Source organism: Prunus mume, linkage group LG2 (genome assembly GCF_029339155.1).
Source record: "Prunus mume cultivar Tortuosa linkage group LG2, ASM2933915v1, whole genome shotgun sequence".
NCBI lineage: Eukaryota > Viridiplantae > Streptophyta > Magnoliopsida > Rosales > Rosaceae > Prunus > Prunus mume.
The window spans coordinates 33,942,572-33,968,396 of NC_142699.1; the positions used below are offsets into that span (position 1 = coordinate 33,942,572).

Consider the following 25,825-nt stretch of genomic DNA (forward strand, 5'->3'; position numbering starts at 1 on the left):
CAAAATGTACATTGAACCAAATCCAAATGTCACTGCATTGGTTAAGCCAAAACAAGGCACAAAAAGGCCATTACATTCAACCAAATCAACTAACCTACATTGAACCAAATAAAAACCTAACCTACTTTAACCAAATGAAAAGCTCAGTAATAAAACAAACAACAATAGAATCACAACCAAACAACTCAGCAGCACCTTCGAAATTTTTTCTCTCTGTCTCTTAGCTCTTGCACAATCTTCTTGTCTTTAGCTCTTTTCTATTCTAATGAGTTGATTCGTCTCAACAATCGACATATGACATGTTTGCCCTGCTCAGACATTTTTGGGTCCTTCCAAGCCTTCCAACCATAGCGACCACCATACTTCTCTCTACAACACACATATAACCTCTTCCCTGCATTTTCATCAAACTAGCAAACAATCGTTTCAGCCTCAAATCCACATCGCAGATACACACCATATCATCCTCCGTAATAAAAGTGGTCGAACTTGATTCAGATAAGCTACACGTCTGTTCCTATGCATCCTATCTTCAACTGCAATTTCTTCTCTTCTTCGTGAAATTGATGAACATCAATGCGCGTAAGAAGGTTGGAGGCGCTTGCAAATAGGGTTGGGTTCATCATCAAGGGTGGGTTCTGAAGAAGGGATGGTTTTGTCGAATCTCATGTATCAAACGAAGCTTCGTTCGAATAAAGGGAAATTTGAGGGTGAGGGCTGAGGGTGAGGTATAGAATGGCGATATTACCCTCATGAGACGCCTCATGTGCCTTTCATATGGTGTTTTTTACGGGCATTTGGATGGAATTGAGGAAAAACTAACTGCAGGGCTGAAATTGGCAATTTCTTTTAATTTGAAGGCTAAATTGGCTGAAAAAATAATCCATGGGGGACATTTCGATAGTCGATATAGTCCAGGGGGTTTTCAACTATTTACCCTAACAATAAATGTAGAACCCGCTATGATAGCATCAGTGCTTGTGCGCAATTTTTTTTTTTTGGTCAGGGAATACTATTCATTAATAGTGGAAAGCATTACAAATTGAGGAAACTCATTTCCAATGCAACCCAATACCAACAAATAAAACAGGCCCAAGGATAGAAAAGCAAATAAGCAGAAACCCAAAAATATTAAACAAAGAAACCCTAGATCTAGAACACAGGAGCAGCCACACATAGCATGCCAACAACACCACCAGAGCAGATCGCCACCACCAGGAGGAGTCACACGTATCAAAGGCCAGCGGAAGATGGGGTGAGCGGGCCACCCGCGCGGAAGCGCTCCCATAATCCAAGTGTTAAGTGCATGATGCACTTTAATCGCAGCCACGGACCACCACACACCAGAGAAGAACAGCGAGAAGCGATGGATGAGGCCGAGGCAAGCGGTGGTAAGGCGGCGCCCGGATGAAATTGCTGGCCATGTATGAACGGCATCACTACAGAAGAGATGAGGAGAGTGTGGATGTAAGAAGTGGAGGGTGAAAAGTGAAGGTGGCTGGGGAAGAAAGGAGATGGATAGATGGGAGATAAAGGGTCTCTGTAGGGTAGGGTTAACTTGAGAAGAGCGAAAAAAGACTAAAGGAAACAAGTGGAGGCAAGAACCCAGATAGGGGCCAGGCTGGAAAAACACCCATTCTAGGTGGAACCACAGAGGGTGAGCAAAATCACCACAGGGTGAGGCAAAATCACCATGAGGGTGAAGAGGAAACAAGGAAATATAAGCAGAGAGAAAGGAAGAGGAGGGGAAGAGAGAAAGGGAGGAAGAGGAGGGGAGGGAGGAGGCGGACCACCTCCCCAAAGCAGTGAAGGGTTGGGGACTAGCGAGAGAGATTGTCACGTGCAGCTTGCTCAGATGGTAGAAATTGTGAAGGTGCTTGTGCGCAATTAAACTTAACATGCAAACGCACCACACTTATGTTCAGACAAACCTTTTCTTTTGGATCAATAAGACAACTTTAATTAACTAGCTAGTCATATCCTCATTATTAATTTTACACCAATGAAAAACTTGATCAAAGTTTAGTCTAAATAATGCAATCAAGAAATAGAGATAGAGTTGCATAATGTACATCATCTTCCAAGGTGTCAAATTACTTAAGTACCATTAGAGTAGGAGGTATGTACACTGTACATGACTAATTTTAACAGAAATATATGAAACACGTGTAATTAGAGGATTGGACGACCGGAACAGTATGCCGATACAGTGTGCTGATTAGAAAACAGTGAAACATCGTTTGTCCAATTAGGTGAGACCCACGTTGATTAATGTGGGCCCACGGAATCTGATTGGGAAAGGAGATCATCTAATGTACCACATACCAATACAATCATTACCTCATTGGTTCAATAATCGCCGTCCAGTGCCAAGGATTTATTGAGACAAAAAACCAAAACTTAAAACTTCAGCCATTCAACAAGTCCAAACCAAAGAAGCCGCAACATCTACGGTTCAAAATCTGTGGGCTCACTGTAGCTAACTAGACACGGATGCAGTGAAGCATGACGGTAAAGTAATTACACGCTTCGCTCCATCTCTTTCTGTGTATGCGTACGTTTCGGAGCGGGCAAGCTCTCTCTCTCTCTCTCTCCTGTTTTCGGAAAAGTAAACGAACTGAAGGCGTCTTATAGGTTTACCAGAGGAATTCATCTCAGTCTGGCTTGAAGGTTCGATTTTTATTATCCATGCAATCTAGGGTTCCTATCTCTATGAATTTTGTGGTTGGGTATTTCATATTAGGGTTCTTGTTCCTCTATCCTTTTTTTCATATTTTTTCACAGTGCAAAAGATTTGTCTTTTTTCTTTTAAATTTGATTTTCGGCTCTGTTTGTTGTACTTGTTTTGAATTGGGAATTAGGGTTATTATGGCTCCGCACCTTTTCCTGTGGGATTTGTTACCTTAGTAACGTCTGCAGATGGAAAATTTCGTGTTGTTCTCCCAAATAAGACATTGGGTTTATGTAATTTCAGCATTAGGGTATAGATATGGGCAAAAGTTTCAAACTTTAGGGTTATTATTGTGAATGTAGTTCGAAGCGTAGTCTCATCAACTGTGAAATTCAACCTGCTTATGTAAACTTGGCTTCAAAAAATGGGATTTAGTCTCTTATCAACTGTGAAATTCAACCTGCTTCTGTAAACTTGGCTTCGAACAAATTTGTTATTTCCATTATGACTTCTTGTGTATAAACTTATAAAAAAAATATCCTTTTTGGGTGGGTAGGCCATGGCTGCAAAGAAGGTTATAGCAATATGCCAATCGGGTGGAGAATTTGTGACGAATAAGGATGGAAGTTTATCGTACACTGGGGGTGAGGCCTATGCGATTGACATTGATCAACAAACACTGCTTGGTGATTTCAAGTCCGAAATAGCTGATATGTTTAATTGTAGTGCTGAAACAATGTCCATCAAGTATTTCCTTCCGGGCAATAAGAAGACTCTCATTACAATCTCTAAAGATAAGGACTTGCAACGCATGGTCAATTTCCTTGGGATACAGCCACAGTCGATGTTTTTGTCATGTCAGAGGAAGCTGCTGCTCGAAATGTGTCAAACATGCCTGCTAGTAGGTACTTTTTATTTTGTTCATCTTATTTCTTGCTGATTCGATACCCACTTGTGTGTTTGTTTCCCTGGATGCATAACCTTTTATGGTTCGGTTTGGTCACAATTGCAGCAGTTACAATGTGGAACAGAGGCCATGGAAATGTGCTTATAGCTCCATTGTTATCTTGCACAGAGTGTTACACGTGCATGCCTCTTTGTATTCTGTTGTGTAATTATATAGTACTGTGCTTGTGTGCCAAAAAAGCATTTAATAGAAGTGTTACCCTACATGTGTTTTGCATAAAAATCTCATCGGGAATTGTTACCCTACATGTGTTGGACGTGCAGGTCGAGCAGGACAACTGTGTCAGAAGCAGTGGTTCCTATTGTTGAGCCTATTGATGTGCGAGTTGATACTTGCAATGCCATTGACCAAATTGATATGGAACTCCATGAAACCCCTTTGGTTTCTGTTCTTGGTTCTTCTAGTGATGATAAGCATCATAAAGCTGCACAACAGTGGGAAAATACCATCACTGGTGTGGACCAAAGGTTTAATAGTTTTGGTGAATTCCGAGAAGCATTGCATAAGTTTTCAATTGCACATGGCTTCGCGTATAGGTACAAGAAAAATGACAGTCATCGTGTTACTGTCAAATGCAAATCTCAAGGTTGCCCATGGAGGATATATGCGTCAAGATTGTCTACTACCCAGTTGATTTGTATAAAAAAAATGAACACAGATCATACATGTGAAGGAGCTGCTGTGAAAGCTGGGTATCGGGCAACTAGAGGTTGGGTGGGAAGTATCATAAAGGAGAAGTTGAAAGTTTCCCCTAACTACAAGCCAAAGGATATAGCAGACGACATTAAGCGAGAATATGGGATTCAATTGAATTATTCTCAGGCATGGCGTGCCAAGGAGATTGCCAGGGAGCAGCTTCAAGGCTCCTATAAAGAGGCCTATAATCAGTTGCCATATTTCTGCGAGAGGATAAAGGAAACTAATCCAGGGAGTGTTGCAACATTTACCACTAAGGAGGACTCAAGCTTCCATCGCTTCTTTGTATCTTTCCATGCATCAATTGTGGGTTTCCGAGAAGGTTGCCGCCCTCTCATTTTTCTTGATAGCACTCCTCTGAACTCAAAATATCAAGGAGTTTTGTTGGCTGCAATAGCGGCAGACGGTGATGATGGTATCTTTCCAGTAGCATTTGCTGTTGTGGATGCTGAGACTGATGATAACTGGCATTGGTTCTTATTAGAACTGAAATCTGCAGTGTCAATATCTCAGCAGATTACATTTGTTGCAGATGTTCAGAATGGTTTGAAAAAGTCATTGACTGAGGTATTTGATAAATGCTACCACTGCTATTGTTTGAGGCATCTTGCTGAAAAACTCAACAAGGACTTGAAGGGGCAATTTTCTCATGAGGCAAGACGATTTATGATCAATGATTTTTATGCTGCTGCTTATGCACCCAAACTGGAGGCTTTCCAGCGTAGTGCTGATAACATAAAAGGTATTTCACCTGAAGCTTACAATTGGGTCATACAAAGTGGGCCAGAGCACTGGGCTAATGCATTCTCTGGAGGAGCCAGGTACAACCATATGACGTCAAACTTTGGACAGCAGTTCTACAGCTGGGTATCAGAGGCACATGAGTTGCCAATTACACAGATGATTGATGTATTGCGAGGTAAGACGATGGAAGCCTTCTATTCACGCAGGGTGGAGTCCAACCAGTGGGTAACAAGATTAACTCCATCTAAGGAGGAAAAGCTTCAAAAAGAAACAACAATTGCTCGATCACTTCAGGTGTTGCTCTCACAAGGTAGCACATTCGAGGTTCGTGGAGAATCTGTTGATATTGTTGATATCGACCATTGGGATTGTAGCTGTAAGGGATGGCAACTTACTGGTCTGCCTTGCTGTCATGCTATTGCCGTCTTTGAATGCATTGGTAGGAACCCATATGATTACTGCTCCAGATACTTCACAGTCGAGAGTTACCGTTCAACTTATGCAGAATCAATTCATCCTGTTCCTAATGTAGACAGGCCACTCCCGAGTGAATCAACCCTGGCAGCAGTTACTGTTACCCCTCCACCAACCAGACGGCCGCCAGGCCGGCCAAAGATGAAGCAGGCTGAATCATTAGACATAATAAAACGTCAGCTCCAGTGTAGTAAGTGCAAGGGGCTTGGCCACAATAAGAAGACGTGTAAAGATTCCTAGCATTATTTTTTAAGGACCTCGTTAAGTAGGGTGCTTCAGCTTTTAACCTGTGTATATTTTGACATTTTTTATTGGCAGTTTAGGCTTTTGCTCTTTAAGCTTAAGGTAGTTTAGGATCTTTGTTTTGTTTTGTCAAACGAGCTTATTGATTTTCCAGTCACGCCATCATTTTAATAAAGGCATTTAATCTAGCTCGATACCCTTTTAACTTGCATGAATTTTTGCGTATGAGAAAACTTGTGCGTGGAACTTTGCATGAGATTTTGGTGTGTATGAGAAAAATATGAATGAATTTTTTTTCCGGGTAGCATGTTTCTCCTCCATATGCAGAATGCTGATTGTACAATTATGCCTGTGGAGGGGTGTAGGTTTCAGTATGACGTGTCTTACTCCGAACTTTCCCATTGCTCTCAACATTCCAATCTACTTGTGTATTGGCAGAACACTTATCATATTAGAATCTATCTCTTCAGACTGGTTTAGGCATATCAGATTCTCATAGACTCATCATGGCCTCAAAGCAACCTTACAAACAAAGTACTCAACATTATACTTGACTTATGATGCTGCATTTAGGAAGATAAATATTAAATACAATTAAACTGAGATAGATAATGAGTCCTTTTGTATTTGTAAGGAACAACTAAAAACTGGGACAAATTTTCCAAGCAATTATTATTATTTTCTGATTCATCAACTGCCATGCATCACACCTTGCAGGTTCTAAAACATTAGACCTTTGGACAATGATAACCTAAATGAGTGTTTTAGCATATACAGTTATGCAAAAGGCAAAGAATGGTGAAACATTCAAAATACCCAAAAAGGCTCTTGGTTAATGCAAATATTAAAAATTGAATATATTAATTAAATGAGGATAATATGGTAAATTTACACTTTTTTATATTAAAAAATAATTAAAATTTCAAAACAGAATCAGATTATGGATAGTTATGTTTCATAAAAATAGGACCCATTATCTTTTTAAATTCTAAAAGAAAATAAATTAAATTTATAAAAAATTATTTATATATAAAGTAAATAAAAATTGGCACCAAGGGGCTAGTTTAAAAAAAACAGAGAGAGAAAACTCTCTCATAATCCGAACAACAATAATTTTTAAAATTTATGCAACTATCAACTAAAGTTTTCCCCAAAATATAAAATGAATTTTGAACTATTTCAATTATTCTATATAAAATTATGGATCTTGTTCATATTTTTTTTTTCTTTTTTGAGGATAATATATGCTTATTTACTTTCAATGGGTGCAAAAATGATAAGTTCAGAAAAAGTGATAAAATTATGTATATATTATCTCCAAATATCCTAAAACAAAACTAAAGCAGACCACGGATATTTGAGAGATGCAGAAGAAGCTATTTCACAGGTTCATGCGGTTCCATTCAGGAAGAGACACGCAAATTGCAATCCCAACATGTCGACACCTTCGATCAAAGAGAAAAAAAAAAGCCAAAACAAAAAACCCTGTCGACACCTGGGAGGCATCAGCATGACACGTGTCCAACTCTCTAGTCTGAACAGGTGCTGAACTTGCCACCTTGTGTTACACCTGTCCTCTTACTCATACACCCTCCTCTGCCCTCTCTTTCTTCTTCTTAAAACCACAACTCCCCAACCGTAACCTCTCTCACATTCCAATACACTTCTTGTACATATCACGAACTTCAGTTTTCGAGAAACACTTTGGCATATTTGAATCTCTTCAGACTTTGTTCATGGCTTCAAAGCGACCTTTCAAAGTGCTATTTGTTCTTGGGGTGGTGGCGGTGATGCTGGCCACCATTTGCAGAGGCTCTGGTGTGGGCCATACGTCTTCCAGTGACGAGGTGTTTAAGGTGAAAACAAGGCAACCGCAGGACGAGGCGGCAGAGAAGGAAAGAGAGGGCAGAGAAAGCTCAGACTCAGAGTCATGGGCAGAGTGGGCCAAGGAGAAAATCTCTGGAGGACTTGGATTGAAGCAGGATGATGATGATGAAAATAATAAGAAAGCTTCTGATGCTGCTTATGACACTGCCAAGAACACCAAGGACAAGGTTCAAGACACTGCTTCTGGTTAGTAGCCTCAACATTATAGTAACCTTTTTTTTTTTTTTTTTTAATTTTAAAAAGAAAATTTTAATTTGCTTACATAGTGATGATTTATGAGATATGGCATTTTGTGTGTATGGATGTGATTGATTTTAATCGATTTAGGGCTCGGTTGGAGTGATTCTGGAGGGGCAAATAATCACTTTTATCTAAAAGCACATGAGAGCCTAGAATCACTTAATTTTTTTAGTGATTTTCTGGAGAATCATGTGGAAGGTGTTTCTTCTCAAAAGTGATTTTGGTCTATCTATAAATACTCCTTGTTAGGTCATTTGAATTTTTTACGTGTATTTTTGCGATATATGTTCTGATTTTAGTGCCCATAATAATTGATTGTTGTGTGTGAATTCAAACTCTAACCTAGTGTTACTCAGAGAGATCATGAGTTTTTTTTTTTTTTTTATAACATGAGTTTTTTTTATAATTAAAAAAATTAAAAAATAAATAAAATGCAGACAAAATGAAGTGCTGAAATGTGGGTTATGCAGGAAATTGGGGTTGGTTATGTTTGTGTTAGGGATGAAGATACTTTACATCTTAATCTGACTTGAGAAAAGCATATTTTCCTAAATGAACAACTGATAAATGGGGGCTTTAATTAATGGTCAGGAACTGGTCAATACACCACAGAGAAGGCCAAAGACATTAAAGATACAGCAGCGGAGAAGGCTAGAGAAATGAAAGAAGCTGCAGCAGAGAAGGCTTTTGAGGTTGAGAAAGCAGCGAAGGAGAAGGCGTATGAAGCCACAAAAGCAGTAAAGGACAAGGCCTCTGAAGCCACAAATACAGCAAAGGAGAAGGCTTATGAGGCTGCAAAGTTAGCGAAAGATGAGACATACGAGAACAAGTATGCGGCTGAGGAAACAGCCCGCAAGGCTGCAGAGAAGGCCAATGAGGCAAAGCAAAAGGTAGGGCAAACAGAAGAAGAGATTAAGAACAAGGCTTATGAGAAGGCAGAGGAGACCAAGGAGGCAGAAGAAAAGGCAAAGCAAAAAGCAGAGGAAGTGAACAAGGAGGCCTATGAGGAGGCAGAGGAGACCAAAGAAGCAAAGCCAAAAACAGAGGAGGTGAAGAACAAGGCAGCTCAGAAAGCGAAGGAGGGTTATGAGGCAGCCAAGAAGAAAGCAGAAGAGACTGTGAAGTCTGCCAAGGACACTGTGGCATCTAATTTTGAAGCTGCCAAGCAGAAGTCACAGAAGATTAAAGAGAACGTCGCTGGTCAAGGCCGTGATGAGGAGCTCTGAGCTGCTCTGCCTGTAGTTTTCTATCCACACTTGATGACCATTTCTTCTTATATAGTTTTGTTGTGATCAAGTCCCTGATCTTACAAGTTGGGTTTTGTTGTGTAGAGATCTAGTTTTGTGTTTTATGTGTGTTCGATTTTGTTGTATCGTACTTCTTTCAATCTCTGCTTGAAATATAATTTGGAGCCAGCTTTGTATTTCGAACTTGATCAATAATATGAAAATTTTCATCTCCACAATTGTATTGGGCCAAGTCCCTATTGGGATTTGGCAAGATTGTCCGTTTAGAGCATTTCTACCTTTTTGTCATGGCAGGGTAAGCGTTGTTATTTATTGTCACGTGTCCATATTTATTATAAAATATTAATTATTTTTTATTTTAAATTTTGTTTTATTTTTTATACTTAAATGAATAATTTGAATAAGATTTTGATGGTCATATGTCTATATTTATCATAAAATTCACATCTCAAATTTCAAATAAGACTAAATATAAAATTCACATCTCAAATTTCAAATAAGATTCTCTGACAGGAGTCGATCTAAATCCCACTTTGAAATCTGTGTCAAATTCTATGCGTGTCAGTCAAATTCTATGCGTGTCAAACACCTGGCAGGTGTCGAGCACACTTGTTGAACAGGAAATTTTCACAAAAGCAATCAGCCAGGAATTTGACTTGGGATAGAATTGAAATTTTTGTCCCTGCAATCTTATTAAGAAAAAAATTTAAAAAAAAAAAAAAAAGAGATGTATTTCGTTAGTTAGATATGAAACACTAAGAGATAAGTGTCTCAGTTGAGAAGTGGTCATCGGCTTGAATTCAAACTCGTCATAATATAGCCTTTATAAGAGGCATGACCCCTAGAAAAAAAAAAGGTAAAAAAAGAAGGGGCAAGGGGGAGCGGCAGGAACGAAGAGGAAGAGCAAGCACATAAGAGGATTCTGGCTATGGTGACTTCTGTCATCGTAAATAAAGTGAGGAATCTCTCTATGGCAAGGCTTCGCTCAAAGACTTCCAAGGATGCATTCAACATTCAGTACAATTAACCCATGGGGATTCTTGGCTATGATGATTTCAATCATCACATATTAAGTCAAGAATCTACTCTAAAGCGTACCTCTTCTCAAATACCTCCTGGACATCCAGCTATGGATTGACAGCCAAGATGATTTCAGTCATCATGAGATCAAGCCATGATCTGCTCCGAGGTGCAGCTCCGCTCAGACGCTTCCAGGATGTGCTCAACATCCAATTCACAAGCACTCCGTAAGGATGGCTTTTCATGATGGGCTAACCATCACAAAACCAGAATTGGTTTGTGGTGCCATTAACATACGTAAAGAAGCTCCCATAATTTTCTGGACTTCTCTTATGGCAGCAGCACAAAGGCTAAGACTTTTTTTTTTCAATGTTGTTTGTGTCTGCTGAGGAAGACAACAATAAAAAAAAAAACAAAATTAAACAAGATTGAATTGATGAAGATGTGGAGGTGAATCCACCACGGAGTCAAAAGCTAAGAAGGAATGTATGTGATTACCTTCCCAAGTGGTAGTGGCAAGCCTCTGTGTGAAGCCCAACAAATCAAAGAGACCCCATGGTAGTTGAGCTGCCTTCCACATGCTGCCAGCAAGTCGCGGAAAGGAGCTAATCTCTATAAAATCCAGACAAGCATGGAACTTATAAAAAAATAAATTTAAAAAAAAAAGGAAAAGAAAAAAAAAGGAAGATTGGCATGTGGGTTACCACGTGAAATCCTAGAGGGGAAGAAACAATTTGTTTTCTACTTTTGATGATGCAACATGTGGCTTTGGGCAAGTCTACGAGCTGGTCGGGGAAAGAAAACAAGAAAAATGAAGTTGTGGGATTCCAATTCGATCAGGAGCCTAATTCAGACTTCTTGACAGTCTCAAATACAACGGGCTCGTTTCAAGCCCAACGGGTTTGTCCATTAAAAATCCAATTGGTGAATAATTGGTGCAAAGTCCTAAATTCTCAAATTATAAATTAATGGGCTCAAATAAAAAAAGTCCCATTAATTCTCAATGAAGACTCAAGTGGTACAAAGCCACACCAAATCTCAAGTGGTACAAAACCACCCAAATTAAACAATCAAATTGGAATTACGTCGGTTTGATTCCGTCAATGATACGTAGGCAGTCTAGCATTCCAATAGACGCAACCACGACCAAATTTAAATCTCTGGTTTATCTTAATCAAATTTGCCAAAACACTTTTTCAAGTGCAAATGTCAATTTTAGAAAATTAGTGGGTTAATCAAAATTGCTCATTATTTTTCTTAGACATTGACAATAAGAAAAATGGTACAAAACCATCCAATTTTTCCCATGAGTCATCTACCCATTCAAATTTTAATGAGATTAAATTCAAATCTCAACACAAATTCTCAGTTAGTGGGCCACACTCACCCATTAATTTACAATTTTTCTCATGGGTCATCTACCCATGAAAATTCCAATAAGATTAAATTCAAATCTCTCAAACACAAATTCTCAATTAGTGGGCCACACTTACCCATTAATTTTCAATTTTTCTCATAGGTCATCTACCCATGAAAAACTCCAAATTATCCCAAAGACACAAATTCTTAATTAGTGGGCCACACTTACCTATTAATTTCCAAATTTTGAACTACGTCGGTTTGATATCATCAAGGGTACGTAGATAGTCTAGCATCTCAATAGACACAACCGCAACCAAATTTGGATCACTGGTTATATCAACCAAATTCCCACAAATCAAATATTTATCTTCACACAAATCAAATCGAACTACGTTGGTTTGATCCCTTTGAAAGGGTACGTAGGCAATCTAGAGATTCAATCTAGATGCAACTGTCCAAAACACAATTCCATATCGAATCCCTGATTTATTCAAACTAAATTCACTTAAACGCTTCTCAATACAATTCAAATCAAATTTCCCTTGAAATGAGTCATTTTTTCTTTGCGATTCTTTGAACTACGAGTGGCTTGATTCCCCCAGGGGATACGTAGGCACCCTAAGGTTCGACTTAGGGGCAGCCGCAAAACCAAATACACACATTCTGTTTCTTTATGATATAATCAAAGGGTGTTTCTTTGAAGCAAGATATTGTAATTAAGAGACACTACGTCTTTAATGGGTCGAACCTAAAATAATAAAACCTTATTAATTAATTAGTGGTGGTGAAATTATGTTAGGAGGATCACATTTTCCTTCAACAACACTTGACCAAATTGCCCTTTAAACCAAACTCAAACATTCTTTTAAGGTTTGACTACTACCAAAAAATCGGCAGACTCTCCCCTATAAATTGCTCGTTTCCCAAAATTTACTCCTGTACAAAATGCAATTCATATATCTACAAGTGTTTAGCATGCACAATGTTAGGGCACACATAATTCAACAGCAAATTTGTGTGGCCTCAGGCCTTACAAAAATCCCAGGGCAATATCATAGCCTAATAATTAATTTAATTTACAAAAATAGTACGGTTACAGTAGAATATCATACATAATGGAAGTATATGAGTGGTGGGTGATGAATGCCCGGTGGTGATGTTCCGGTACTTGATAACTGTCTGAGAGCGCAAAATATTAAAAATGTGAGTGGACAAAAGAAAGTTTTGCAAAATATAATATCAACATACTAACCCCACTATTAAAATCATTTAAAAATTCATATAATTGTTCATACCTTCAATCAATTCATCAAAACTATTTGAAAGCATTGAAAAATAATAAGTCCTTTTCACCTAAGTATACTCTTCATAAATCCGTCAATTCCATAATTTTTCTATTTATTTCCCACATTATACCATCAATTTCAAGTGTCACATAAGCACTAGAAGTGCATAAGGCCCCCTCTGCCCAAATTGACCTGTAGCGCTAGAAGTGCTCTTAGTCACTTGGAATATGATCCGTGAACTAAGAAAGTATATGGCATTTTCTTGGACAAAGATGGCTTGACTAAATGGGCGAAAGGACAATAGTGGCTGAATTCATGCCCAATTCTATACACCATGATTAGATTGTTACATAAGAACGACTACATGGGCATTTTTACGGTCTTTATACGTAACAGTTTCATGTTTGATAATACTTTGAGTCATTCTTTCTTACAAATAAATCACAGTTTCATGTGTAATATATTTGGTCCGTAAAAAAGTATTTTAATGCATATTTGAGATTAAATAAATCTAAAAGGTTATTATTTGGTACCGTAAAAACACAACTTCTTACAGTGAATATTTTGTCTAATATAGAATAAATCATGAAATTCCTAAAAAGTCCTTCAATAATGCAATGAAAGAGATGCCCGATCATAAATAAGCATCAATGGTTTTGTTGGGATCCCATTTATTGGTGAGAGTTGTGAGGATTTTGTCGTGAAGAAAATGATGTGCAGGCCAAATTGCCATAGAAAACATGCGTAAATTACGCTTCAAACGTGTTCCTTTGGATTTGATTTAATCCAAGTCATACATAACACGCCGCACGCATCCGGAAATTCTTTATTCAACTGAGAGCTAGCTTTGAATATATTTCTTGTCTCATAGCTTGAACAACGCAACGATTCTTCTGGACTGAAAAGCTTACGCTATCTCTTTTGAGGCTAACAAACAAAAGGAATAAGTTACCCGCAGTTCCCCCAACGATGTTACACTCTGAATTATGGCAAAACATAAAAGAGAAAAAGAACACAAAACAAAAGCTACATAGACAAATGAAGTGACATGTTAGAGAGGAAAATATGCAAGATCTTTAATTAGTTTACTTTACGGATCCTTAAGATTTTCTTTTCCATTCTTACACATATATTTAAATTATATAAATCACTACAACAGCTGGATTCGAACTTAAAGACTTTCACCAATTATGTATGTGAAGGGTAAAACAACTACTATTACGTGAATAGTGATTATGATTTTTGATGCATTCCTTCCATTGCCATGACAACTCAAGGGATCTTATTTACATGAGATATGAGGAGATGAAGTTGTATGGATTTTGGCGTGGAAAGTAAAGAATATGGCTAGATATTTATAGAAAGAAAGAAAAAAATCTGAATTTTTTGGTTTTTATAATCAACTTTTTTAGTATTTAAATTGGTCTCTGACTTTATGCTGACGTCAACATGATATCAATTTGCCCATACAAGTCTTGTCTTCGGGCTTGCTCAGTTTCGTGGATCACTTCTTGCCATGACAACTTGTCATTTGTAAGGTTTGTTTTTGGAGCCTAAAAGCAAAAAGGAAAGAGTGGAAGTGCTCAAAGTGCAAATAGATTCACTGTCCTAGTAAACAAGTATAACTTACCTCAGCGACAAAGAAAATTATATATGCTCATTCTGGTATGTAATGTTTTTGCTTTCAAATAAAACCAAACCACAATGAGAAATGCGAGTGGGTCGGCACAGACCAAATACGGTGGTGCAATGTAACTTGTCCGTCGGAGAAAAGAACAGAAAAAAAAAAAAATTGTTGTTTGACATGTGTAGGACCAGAAGTATCGTCACTTGTCACGTTCCTTATGTACAAGGGAATAAATAAAATAAGAAACCGCCAAGAAAATTTCTAATAGTTAATAATCTTTTAAATGACTTTTTCAAAAAACAATAAAATAAAAAACAAAACAAAAACGTGGTACTCTATTAGATAATTTCTGATTGGTTGAATTTCAACCTTCGATTTGGAATAAATAATTTAGAAAAAATGTTTAATACAATTTATTTTAAGCAATTGAATATAATGCCTAACCCTTTTTTTTCTTTTTTTTTAAGGACATTTCTGATTGAAATGGACGATATAATATATTAAATTCATACACACAACATAACAAAGATGTTAGGACTTCGAACCCAAAATCTTGCGTGGAAGAACAATTATTCCAAACCACTACACTAGTAATTGTATACAATACCTACATTCATTTTAAATGACGCATACAAATACGATTAAATTCTATATATATATATATATAAAAACAATAAAATCATTTGAAAATGAGTGCATTTTTTTCTTTCCACTTCTAAAAGAAATCTAAAAGTTTATGTATTGTTTTTTTCTCCCAATGGCTTCATACCTATAATTTAGGTAATTATATATATGCCAATCCAATCATATAAAGGTGTGAGGCCCATGACTTCCATTTCCACCTACCATGTGCAACATCTTTCCAAGCCACTGGCATATGATCTCATGATTTTGACCTGATTTCAAATTATTATGTCAATTGGGCGGGTGGCTGGCCGAGTACACGCAAAAGACATGTTCTTTTCTTTATAGGTTTTGATTATTCTTCGGATCCTTCTTCTACATCTTAAACACACACAACAATTTTCTCATTATTTTTCCCCCCTCTTTCTCAATACACTAACATTTTTGGGAGGAAAACGATCATGTCATGGATATGTTTATAATAAGCGCTTCCATCACAACTGTTCATCTTGTTATGGTCAAGATCTGATCTTGTCAATAATTGTTGCTTAATGTATTAAGTTGTGTCGAGATCAAAAAATTATTTTATTGGACTGCAAAATTGTCATGTGATTCACGTATTATAATATCAGTAAATTTATTTTCATTTATTCTCATTATAATATGAATTGATTGATAACATCACGTAACAGTATTACGATAACACTAAAAATTTCCCCACCAAATCATAGCTAACCGTGTGAGAGCACGAAATGTTTGGTTTCTTCATATATAGGAAAAAGTAAAGATGCTTTTCGTTGAGCCATATGACCCAGCAGCTACCATTATTGACACTAAAAACAGGAAGTCAATTCATAATTTAAAGTAGATAGGTAACCCGTCAATTCTATAGTAAAAAGCAGCCATACATAAAAACACGTGTCATCTTTTTAAGCAGTGACAAAAATCATAGCCACGTAAGGGCAGTCAAAAAATATAGACCGCCAATTTCAACCATCTTAGCTCAACACCTTTTATAAATACATTAAATTATCAGTAATTTAAGAGAAATATTTTTCTAAAACAGGGGATAACACTTATTTTGTTATTTCTTACCAATTGCAGAATATCACATAAAAAGTTATCATACGTGATATATCGTGATTGACTGAAAATATCAAAATAATACATTTTCCGTTTCATGTAAATGTTTCTCGTAATTTACTCAATGTAAAGCTTTAGTATTGGATCAATTTCGATACTGACCTTAAATTTTTAGAGACTAAAATGTAGTTAATGCATACAAAAATCACTAATCACAAATAATGTGTTAGATAAAAACAAAAATGCAAAAAAGTAGAGGGTCCATGCTCACATGATCGGCGTGACGCAACTACACACCTGACACGTATTTACTTTAATAGAAATGCTTAGTTGTAATACTTTTTCTTGTAATGTATAGTTGAAATTGTGGTATAAAATTAAAGCACAGAGGCCCGTGGTGGCTTCAAAATGCATGGGAGGCTTTTGTGGGGGAGAAAGATGATGTGAGAAAATGGACCCCTCGATGGTCATCGGGAAGCCTGAAAAAAAATGTGGCTAATAGCAAAGGAGGCTGAAAAGGTAAGAAAATTATGGTCTCATGTCCCTCTTATCCATACACGCATACATCCGTGGTAATCCAAACACCTTGGATGTTTATATTTTATTCAAATATTATAACCGAAAATTTGAGTAACATATACTACGATTAATGGTTTGACTATGATGTATTATTTAATTTGATCTTAATTAAATAATAACAACGCAATAAGACTCACGAGATAAATTTAGATTCGAACTGAAACATAACATGTGTTCGGAAATCCGAAATGTAGATGAAAAGGAAGTTTACCTTTTTATGGGGATGAAAACAACTTGTTTTAACCACGGTCGACCCTAATTACAGTTCAACCCACCGCAACCTCCTTCTGTCTTCTCCTATAAATGTATGCACATGCGTTATTAGTACATACATTAAGTGGAGGTTTTCAACTCATTGTTTTTGCATGTATATATATATATAGATAGAGAGGCTTCCGAGAGAGAGAGAGAGAGAGAGAGAGAGAGAGAAGGCGTGGCCTAGAAATAAAAGGGAGCTCGTTTATTTGGTTGCAAATTCCCAGTTGCGTCTCTGTTTCACCCAGTTGGACTTGGACTTTTTGTTTTTGTTATAGTTTTTATAGAATTTGCGTTACGTTTCGAATCGTTGATACTTTCTCAATTCAAACGTTTCAATCCAAGAGCCCATCGTTTCTATATATAAAGACAGAAAATTAAGAAGCAGCAGCAAGTGGTCTTCTTCTTCCTTCACGGAAACCAGAGCAAACGTGTCATTACATGGTGATGGTAAGAAAAGGTGCAGAGGAGGAGGTGGACAAGAAGAAGAACGCGAGCAATTGCAGTAACAAGGGAATGCGACTGGGAAAATACGAGCTTGGAAGGACTCTTGGTGAGGGCAATTTCGGCAAAGTCAAATTTGCTAAGAACGTCGTTTCTGGCCAGCCCTTTGCTGTTAAGATCCTCGAGAAAACCAGAATCATTGATCTCAAGATCACAGACCAGGTCAGTCTTTTTGCCCAAAGTTTCAATCTTTCATTGATGGGTTCCGTTTTTCTCTTTCAACCATTCATTATTGTTCTATTTTTTCCTCAAAGTTTTAATCTTTCATTAATGGGTTTTCTGGGCAGTGTTCAATCGAAACTGAAATTGACATTCATGAATTTTTTTTAAAAATATTTCTGAGTTTTGGACGTTTTGTTTTGTTTTGAACAACACAATAACACAATTTTAGAAGAAAAAAAAATTGCAGATAAAGAGGGAGATTGGCACTTTGAAGCTCCTGAAACATCCCAACGTTGTTAGATTACACGAGGTATGCATTGCTTCGCTGCTTCTAGAGCTCTGTTATTAACAGCGTTTTTGTTTGTCCATTACTGTCTAATCCATGAATCATGACCCCTAATTATCACTATAATTACCATAATCTCTTCCCACTAATTTCTAATAATGACAACCTCATGTTGCTGTTTTTGTTTTGTTTTGTTTTGTTTTGTTTTCTAATAATGACAACCTCATGTTGCTGTTTTTGTTTTGTTTTGTTTTGTTTTGTTTTGGGATTGGTGCTAGCAAGCACAGTTGTTTTTTACTGTGGTAACTTTTCTAATTTTTTACTTGGCTAATCACTTCAATAACGCGTCACATGACACGTACTACCCCATTTTGCTTATCGTTTCCTCAAATAAAGGTAGCATATAACAAAAACACTTTCTAGATTTTCGTTTACCGTTCTATGCTACGTGATCTACTGAATCTGAACCACACATTCGAACACGATATTTATGATACATTAACTTTGTTTTATTTGTTCATGTCGCGGTTTGCACGGATTGCTTTGTTCATGAGGTCTCACCCGGGATGATTTGATCAATCACCCTAATATACTTTTACCCTCATTAAAAAAAAATTGGTTGGGCCTGGAAAAAAAAAATTTTTTGTTGGTTATTGAGATATTTTCTTGTGTATATGACTCTGTTAAGGGGATCCATCAACCAGTCCAACCTAGCCATGTGTATATAGTAATGGTATATATACCTATCTCTGCTGCAGTCTGCATGGACTTAGTGACCTGACCTCACTTCAACAAGCATATTTTCAGAATGGGCCCACCCATGATACCATTTTGATGGATAAGACTAAGATCATTAATATGGTCTTAATTGTGGTCACCAAGGGAGGGCCATGCCTTGTCAATTGTCCCCTAAAATGAAAATGATTGCTTCAAGTTAGTTGCGTATGGTATATTCATTAAGCACCTTAATTAATTTTAGCATCCATTAGGGTTTCTTCAAATAGAATCATAGGATGAATTAGTCATATAGACAGAAATATATAATATATTTAGGGAAGAAAAAAAAAGTTTTAATAAGAAAGAAGAATGGAAAGTGATAATTTTGGATAAGGATGGTGGTGATGACTATGAATTATATATGTGGAGTTTTAGAATATGGGTTTTGTTGATGCAGAGAACTGGTCTTGGTTGCCTTTCTACAAAGGTGGATGGAACACATTTTGATTTGATTAAGTAAAAGCATTCGAACTCAATTCAATGTGTCCCCTTGGTCAACAAATGTCATCAAATTTGTTTGGTATTCAACAAAACAGTATCTTGTAAATAATATTAAGGGTGTCGTTGATAAAAAAATAAAAATCACATCCCAACCATTAGCATAATTAGCGCTGTCATTGGTTCGATCTTTGATCTATTTATAATGCTGTAAACTGTAAACCATATTTTTTTCTCTCTGTGTTCTCATCATTGGTATTAGGACTTTCAATGCCATGGCCAACAATGCTTTGTATTCATCCTGCTGATTATGCTTATCTTGCAGGTTGTGGCAAGCAAAACCAAGATTTACATGGTCCTAGAATATGTTACTGGAGGAGAATTGTTTGACAAAATTGTAAGGAGCTCTTACTCTAATGCACAGCTTTTTGTTTCAGAAGGCAGGAAGTTGAATAGTTGATGATACTAATAAGTTACTCTGTGTTTCAGGCACACAAGGGAAAACTTACAGAAGCTGAAGGCAGGAAGCTCTTCCAACAGTTGATTGATGGTGTGAGCTACTGCCACAACAAAGGCGTTTTCCATCGGGATTTGAAGGTACGTCCTTTCTTTTTAAGAAAAACTTTGTGAAACTGAGGACTCAGCAAAAAGCTGCAGATGGTTTTCAATTGCTCGCTCTTTCTTGCATGACAAGTTTTGTATGTTTTTGGTTGCAGCTGGAAAATGTTCTTGTTGATGCCAAGGGGAACATAAAGATATCAGACTTTGGCCTCAGTGCTTTGCCCCAGCATTTTAGGGTACATTACTCTTCCAAACCAAACTTTTTAAAGTGATAAGTTTGGTATCTAATAACTTAACCCTTTAATTCTGTCTGATATATCAGGAAGATGGGTTGCTTCATACAACCTGTGGAAGCCCCAACTATGTTGCTCCTGAGATTCTTGCTAATAAAGGGTACGATGGTGCCACCTCTGATATATGGTCATGTGGTGTCATCTTATACGTCATTCTTACCGGATTTCTCCCTTTCGATGATAGAAATCTTGCAGTTCTCTATCAAAAGGTGTTGACAACAACTCTCTTTGATTTTCTTGTGTTTGTTGTATGGCTTTAGGAATGAAGAATTTTTATTATCATTTGCATTTCCTTCACTTTGATGCTAACATTTTTAGAGGGATTTCAGATCTTGAAGGGTGAAGTTCAGATACCCACATGGCTATCACCTGGTGCAAAGAACTTGATAAAAAAGATTCTTGATCCCAACCCTGTTACCAGAATAACAATGACAGGCATCAAGTCAGATGAATGGTTCAGGCAGGATTACTCTCATGCGAATCCCGATGATGAAGAAGAAGATATAAACGTTGATGATGAAGCTTTCTCAATAAATGAAGTGGTATGAATATGCAATTCATGTCCATTCCCTACCCGTTCTTTTTTTGTACATCTTTCAATTTCTTTTATGCTAACTGAGAACCGTTTCTTTTACCTTTTGGTATAGCCATCTGAGGGGGAGAGGAGTCCAGACGCCCGGCACTCGCACACCCATATAAATGCCTTTCAGTTGATTGGAATGTCCTCGTGTCTAGACCTCTCCGGCTTCTTTGAGAAAGAGGTGAGGGTAAAAGCTTACTTTGTAAAACGATTTTTGTCTTCTTTGTTTGGCATTAAGTATTTCATTATCTATTACTGAAGTTGACACCTCTTTCTGATTGTGGGTTAATTTAGGATGTGTCTGAGAGGAAGATCAGATTTACATCCAACCACTCTGAAAAAGATTTGCTTGAAAAGATTGAAGAAATTGTACTAGAGATGGGATATTGTGTCCAAAAGAAAAATGGAAGGGTTAGTAGCTTTATATCCTCATTTTCGACTCACGTCCTGAAATATTAAAGTTGCAATGATAACTGGTATAATTTATGTTTCCTTCGTCAATGCAATATTGACTGAAATATGGTTTCGTTTTGTCCAACATTTCAGTTAAAAGTGATGCAAGAGCACAAAGGGGAGAGAAGTATGGGTAGTCTATCAGTTGCAGCAGAGGTATTTCATTTCAAACTCTTGGAGGGTTTTCTTCCTGACAAAATATTTGTGCCTGGCATGCATTTTAATTAATTTCTAACCACATTAACTTTCTCTTTCAATGTTTAATCCTTCTCTGTGACAATTTTATTACATGAATTTTAACTGATAGTTGTCTCCATAATTGCATCAGGTGTTTGAGATAAGCCCATCTTTATTTGTTGTTGAAATCAGAAAGTCATATGGTGATTCTTCTGCATATAGACAGGTATATATTCTTCTGAATGGTGCACAGCTTGTTTACAGTCCTATCTGCAAGTACCCCCGTCTCTCTCTTATTTCAGGAATTAAAATCATTTTCTTTTGCTATGTGCAGTTGTGTGAAAAGCTATCAAATGATTTAGGTGTTCCCGCAAGCCAAGGGTTGTTGACTAGCCAAGTGTGAAAACCATGTTCTTTGCAAAGTCAAACAACATGGTATTTAAGCCTTGGAGAGATGTAGATAGTATAGAATCCTATATTACGATTTATGTAAATTTTCAGTTTTGGATGTATTTAGTGTTAATATGTAAGACTCGAGTAGATGTGAAATATATTTTTGATTACGAGAATCATTTCATACTTTATTTTTTCATCCACAGGAAATGAGAGATTCGAACTTGGGATATTTTCCAACATTAGAAAGACAAAAACCACTAGATAAATAGTCCGAGTTATTTCGCATTTGTAAGGAAAAAACTTAAAAGCTAACTCAAATTTTCTAAGCAGTCATTATTATTTTCTGACTCAACAACTATTGTCTATGAGGTTTGTACAGATTCGTCACACCTCATATATTTTATAGACGTCTGGCTATTTTTTTTGGGATCAGCAACAGGTTCTAAAACATTAGACCTCTTGACAATGATAACCTACATAAGTATTTTAGCATATACAGTGGAATTGATCTATTTACATCGTGAATGAGAGTAACTACGAATAACCCTTCAACCAGATGCAAGCAAATCTAATTTGCAAGGCTGCTGTCAAGATCTCTACCATGTATCAAGCTGCTGTTGTCTGCACGTTGAAGTTTCTCGGTCAACACGGTCTTGTACTGCTCATCTCTGTGCTTAAAATTGCGCACAAATTCAACCTGCCAGAGATAGGAAGACAAATAAGATCATTCAGACTAAATTACCTGTCAGAAAATCGATGTCTTTAACAAGTGGTGCGCATGGGAAAAAGCTAACATTAGTTCAAATAATACATGTAGACTAGGTTCCTAAAAAGGTGTAGACAAGGTGATCCGCAAAGAAAAAGAAGGCAAAGAGAAAACTTTTTATACGACTTTTGTGGTTAAGTACTTCCATTATGAGAGATATCTTTACCTGTTTCTGGAACAAATCAAATTCATCTGAGCTAAGAGAACCATCGCTGCATCATCTCGAGATAGAGGCAAGGTGCTGAGTAACGGAATGGAGAGCTTGAGATCTTGCAGAGTAATGAAGGGTCCTGTGCTTGGTAAGCTCAATTCAGGAAAGTGTGAATCTTTAGGCCCCATTAGAGTCTAATCTCTTCAAAGAACAAATTTTCAAAAGACATGATCTAGTATACATTTACCTGGAACTTGTTCAGCCGATCAGCTAGTTTTTTGATTGCTTCTTGCACATCTTGCTCACGACATAGGTCGTCAAACTCCATCTCCTCGGAGAAGACCTCTTGAGCAGCTTGACCAGAGTTTTCACTCATTTTCGGGTGGCTCTGCTAATAAAGTAGGGCCTGGAGAAAAGTATCAACACAAATTCAAAATTTCCGAAAACATAAACATGAAGATTGCTGCTATTTCCTCCACTTTCGACTAGTTTCACAACCACCATAATTGACTCCATCACTCACTAACGGACCATCTAATAAATTTCTCTACTGAAACACAAAGACAATAGCTTGTAAGGATGCTATACATTCTTTATTATAATCAAGAGAGAAAATGCCATGTTGGATAGCTAATTACATATACATCACACCTAGGATACTATATCTGGCTATTCTTTCTTTAGGAACCAACAGGTTCTACAACATTAGACCCCTGAACAATAATATCTTACATCATTACAAGAGAAATTTGGTATATACAGTTCAAATATTTCTATTTACATGGTGAATGAGAGTAACTACATATATCTCTTCAACCAGATGCAAGCAGATCTAATTTCCAAGCCTGCTGCTAAGATCTTCACCAGACACCTGGATCAAGCTGCTACTGTCGGCAATTTGAAGTTTCTCATTCAATACGGTCTTGTACAGCTCATCTTTGTCCTCGAAATTACGCATAAATTCAACCTGCATATATAGGAAGAAAAAAAAAATCATTCAAATACAACTGCCTACAGGAATCAATGTCTTTAACAAGTAATCTGAACGGCAAGAAGCTAACTGTAGTTCAGATAATTAATGTAGATAAGGCGTTCCATAAACATGAAATAAAGTACAAAATAATGGTCCACCAAAAAATTTCAAAGAAGTGGCGCATCAATCTGATAGTCCTTTTAATACAAGTTTTCGTGGCTAACTACTTTGAATGTGAAATACAGCAATCTTTACCTGTCTCTGAAACAAATCAAATTCATCTGAGCTAAGTGAACCATCACTATTTGCATCAAGGAGCTGCATCATCTCACGTGCATCTTCCCCTGGGGCACCAAGCTCTTCCATCACCTCCATAAGTTCCTCAATATTGATCCTACCATCTCCATTCTTGTCAAGAAGGCGGAATACTCGATCGCTCTGACTCTGCTCCGTCTCAATACCTTCATGATTCATGGATGGAATATCTTGAAGACGCAATGCCGCAAATTCAGCTGCAGCCATCATTATGGCCTTGAGTCGCTTTGCCTGATCATCATCAACAAGTGATTGTAAGTCACATAACAGGCGAATATAAACCATTTCAAGTACATTTACAAGCTTAATGCGCAGGGCATATATCAAACAACCTCTTCTGGGTCTGTAAGACCACTCTTGTACAAGGAGTGGGATGCCGTTCCAGCATCTGCCAACATGTCCATCTCCTTAGTCCTTATTTGTATTTCCATCAATGGTCTACTCTTGCCACAGTCACTAACATCAACAGCCATATGTAAACTCCTGTACCCATTTGTCTTGGGCCTGGCAATGTAATCTTTTGTCCTATGAGGCATTTCCTTCCACAAAGATCGAACAATTCACGCGTCCTGTAACAAGCGCTTTCCCCTACTTCTGCCATATCTTTGCCACTCCTAGGCTCCAAAATGACTCTCAATCCTAACACATCATGTACTTGCTCTGGCTTCCTACCATCTTTCAACAGCTTCTTCATGGTGCTAAACCGACTCTTATACCGACCATCAACTGAAACATCAACAACCATGCCTGCCAACAAAGGATCAACTCTCAAAGACTGCAAGAGCTGTTCCTTGTAAACATCAACCAGAGGCTTACTTCCACTCTCATGACTTTTCAACCATGTATCAACATAAAGGTAGGAATGGGGAAACAAGTACTGAAACGAGAGATCCTCCAGCTCCAGTGACAGCCAGTTGGTCCCAACAGCGTGAGCTAAAGGTGCGTGAATCTTCATAACCTCCAGAGAAATCGATTGTTGCTGATACCTTGGGAGGTAACCAAGATGTCTCATCATGTCAAGCCTGAGGACCAAATCTAAAATCACAGCCCTCATATCATAGTACGTCAAGCAGAACTTTCTCAGCGCAACAGCACTGCCATCATCCAAGACATCAACTTTAGAAGGGACCTTCATGACCCGCATGCTTTCATGCAATAAATGGGCAGTGCCAGTACCAATCTGGTTTCTAACATCAAGAATCGAAATTGCACCAGCCTCCACAACTGGTCTGAGTATCCCAGCTGAGATAACTTCAGCATCCATCTACAACAATCAAATTCACTGAAAACCCATTAATGGTATCATCAAAATTACATAACTGAAGGTCCAGATATTGAAAAAAAAGTCCATACCTGAAGGTCTGCGAGAAGGAGAGAAATAGACAAGGCCCTGGAGAGCGAGGACCGACCATCTGAGGTTAGAGGCAAAGCGTGAAGCAGAGGAATGGAGAGCTTGAGAGCCTTGAAGAGTAACTGGGACCCACTGCTGGAGAGCATCCCCATCCTCTCTGTGAGCTCGTTGAATGCCCCCACCAGCTCAACCACCATCTTCCCTCCTGTCTGTTCCAGCAGAAACGACCGAGTTTTCAAGAAACCCAGTCTTCGAATTCGCTGAGTACAACATCTCTGCAGGGTCACAGTACCCGGGACTATCCTCACAGTACGGTGATGGGTTTTGGGTATTGGCTCCTGATGAAGAAGACGATGACGATGACGATGACGTGGACAGTAAAGCTCCATAGATGGAAGCTCCATGCTTATGTCTCTGCTTTGTTCGTGGTGGAGAGGTAAAGAGAAGTAGACAGACAGTGAGCAGGACAATATAAGGATATGCTTGTAATTTTATCAACTTTATCCTCTTTTAAACTTGTAAAAAGTCACTATTGGTCCTGATAGTTTATTGATGGTTTCACTTTTATCCATGTGATTTAAATTATCTCAATTGGATCCCTATAGTTCAATTCAAGAACACATTTAAATTTCCGTTC

At 37.6% G+C, this 25,825-nt stretch overlaps 4 protein-coding genes and 2 long non-coding RNA genes across 7 annotated transcripts; 3 read left to right on the forward strand and 3 right to left on the reverse strand.

Annotated features, from left to right (window-relative positions):
• The first annotated feature begins 2,558 nt into the window (after positions 1–2,558).
• LOC103323301 (uncharacterized) lies at positions 2,559–5,987 on the forward strand. The gene is given in 4 exon segments (XM_008225287.3): positions 2,559–2,670; positions 3,228–3,498; positions 3,501–3,576; positions 3,902–5,987. Coding segments are annotated over 3 exon segments (2,235 nt in total). The 5' UTR covers positions 2,559–2,670; positions 3,228–3,230; the 3' UTR covers positions 5,793–5,987.
• Positions 5,988–7,072: 1,085 nt separating this feature from the next.
• LOC148920118 (uncharacterized) lies at positions 7,073–10,899 on the reverse strand. Its single transcript, XR_016124534.1, has 2 exons — positions 10,688–10,899; positions 7,073–10,574 (listed from the first exon to the last, which is right to left on the reverse strand). It is a non-coding gene; the product is annotated as an uncharacterized LOC148920118 (long non-coding RNA).
• Positions 7,532–9,387, forward strand: LOC103323300 (Late embryogenesis abundant protein (LEA) family protein). Its single transcript, XM_008225286.3, has 2 exons — positions 7,532–7,868; positions 8,514–9,387. Exons 1-2 carry the CDS (start codon positions 7,532–7,534, stop codon positions 9,146–9,148), a joined length of 972 nt encoding a protein of 323 aa, XP_008223508.2. The 3' UTR covers positions 9,149–9,387.
• Positions 10,900–16,843: 5,944 nt separating the features above from the next.
• On the forward strand, positions 16,844–21,805 carry CIPK1 (CBL-interacting protein kinase 1). 2 transcript variants are annotated; one of them, XM_008225285.2, is made up of 12 exons: positions 16,844–17,671; positions 17,919–17,981; positions 19,498–19,569; positions 19,662–19,769; positions 19,889–19,969; positions 20,056–20,235; positions 20,356–20,568; positions 20,674–20,787; positions 20,901–21,017; positions 21,153–21,215; positions 21,388–21,462; positions 21,571–21,805. In XM_008225285.2, exons 1-12 carry the CDS (start codon positions 17,447–17,449, stop codon positions 21,637–21,639), a joined length of 1,380 nt encoding a protein of 459 aa, XP_008223507.2. In that variant the 5' UTR covers positions 16,844–17,446; the 3' UTR covers positions 21,640–21,805. The 2 variants fall into 2 exon arrangements, with proteins under 2 accessions (XP_008223507.2, XP_008223506.2); XM_008225284.3 differs by having other exon boundaries at positions 17,081–17,671; positions 17,901–17,981.
• Positions 21,806–22,106: 301 nt separating this feature from the next.
• LOC148920119 (uncharacterized) lies at positions 22,107–22,703 on the reverse strand. Its single transcript, XR_016124330.1, has 2 exons — positions 22,565–22,703; positions 22,107–22,329 (listed from the first exon to the last, which is right to left on the reverse strand). It is a non-coding gene; the product is annotated as an uncharacterized LOC148920119 (long non-coding RNA).
• Positions 22,704–23,116: 413 nt separating this feature from the next.
• Positions 23,117–25,667, reverse strand: CRSH (Ca2+-activated RelA/spot-like protein). The gene is given in 6 exon segments (XM_008225283.3): positions 23,117–23,390; positions 23,393–23,516; positions 23,778–24,068; positions 24,170–24,396; positions 24,399–25,101; positions 25,191–25,667. Coding segments are annotated over 6 exon segments (1,776 nt in total). The 5' UTR covers positions 25,593–25,667; the 3' UTR covers positions 23,117–23,361.
• Between the last annotated feature and the right edge of the window lie 158 nt (positions 25,668–25,825).

Coding starts and splice junctions, on each gene's coding strand:
- CIPK1 (XM_008225284.3), top strand. CDS start 17,447: ATGGTGATGGTAAGAAAAGGTGCAGAGGAGGAGGTGGACAAGAAGAAG. Junction 17,982..19,497: donor ACGTTGTTAGATTACACGAG/GTATGCATTGCT, acceptor CTTATCTTGCAG/GTTGTGGCAAGCAAAACCAA. Junction 21,463..21,570: donor ATTCTTCTGCATATAGACAG/GTATATATTCTT, acceptor TGCTATGTGCAG/TTGTGTGAAAAGCTATCAAA.
- LOC103323300 (XM_008225286.3), top strand. CDS start 7,532: ATGGCTTCAAAGCGACCTTTCAAAGTGCTATTTGTTCTTGGGGTGGTG. Junction 7,869..8,513: donor GGTTCAAGACACTGCTTCTG/GTTAGTAGCCTC, acceptor ATTAATGGTCAG/GAACTGGTCAATACACCACA.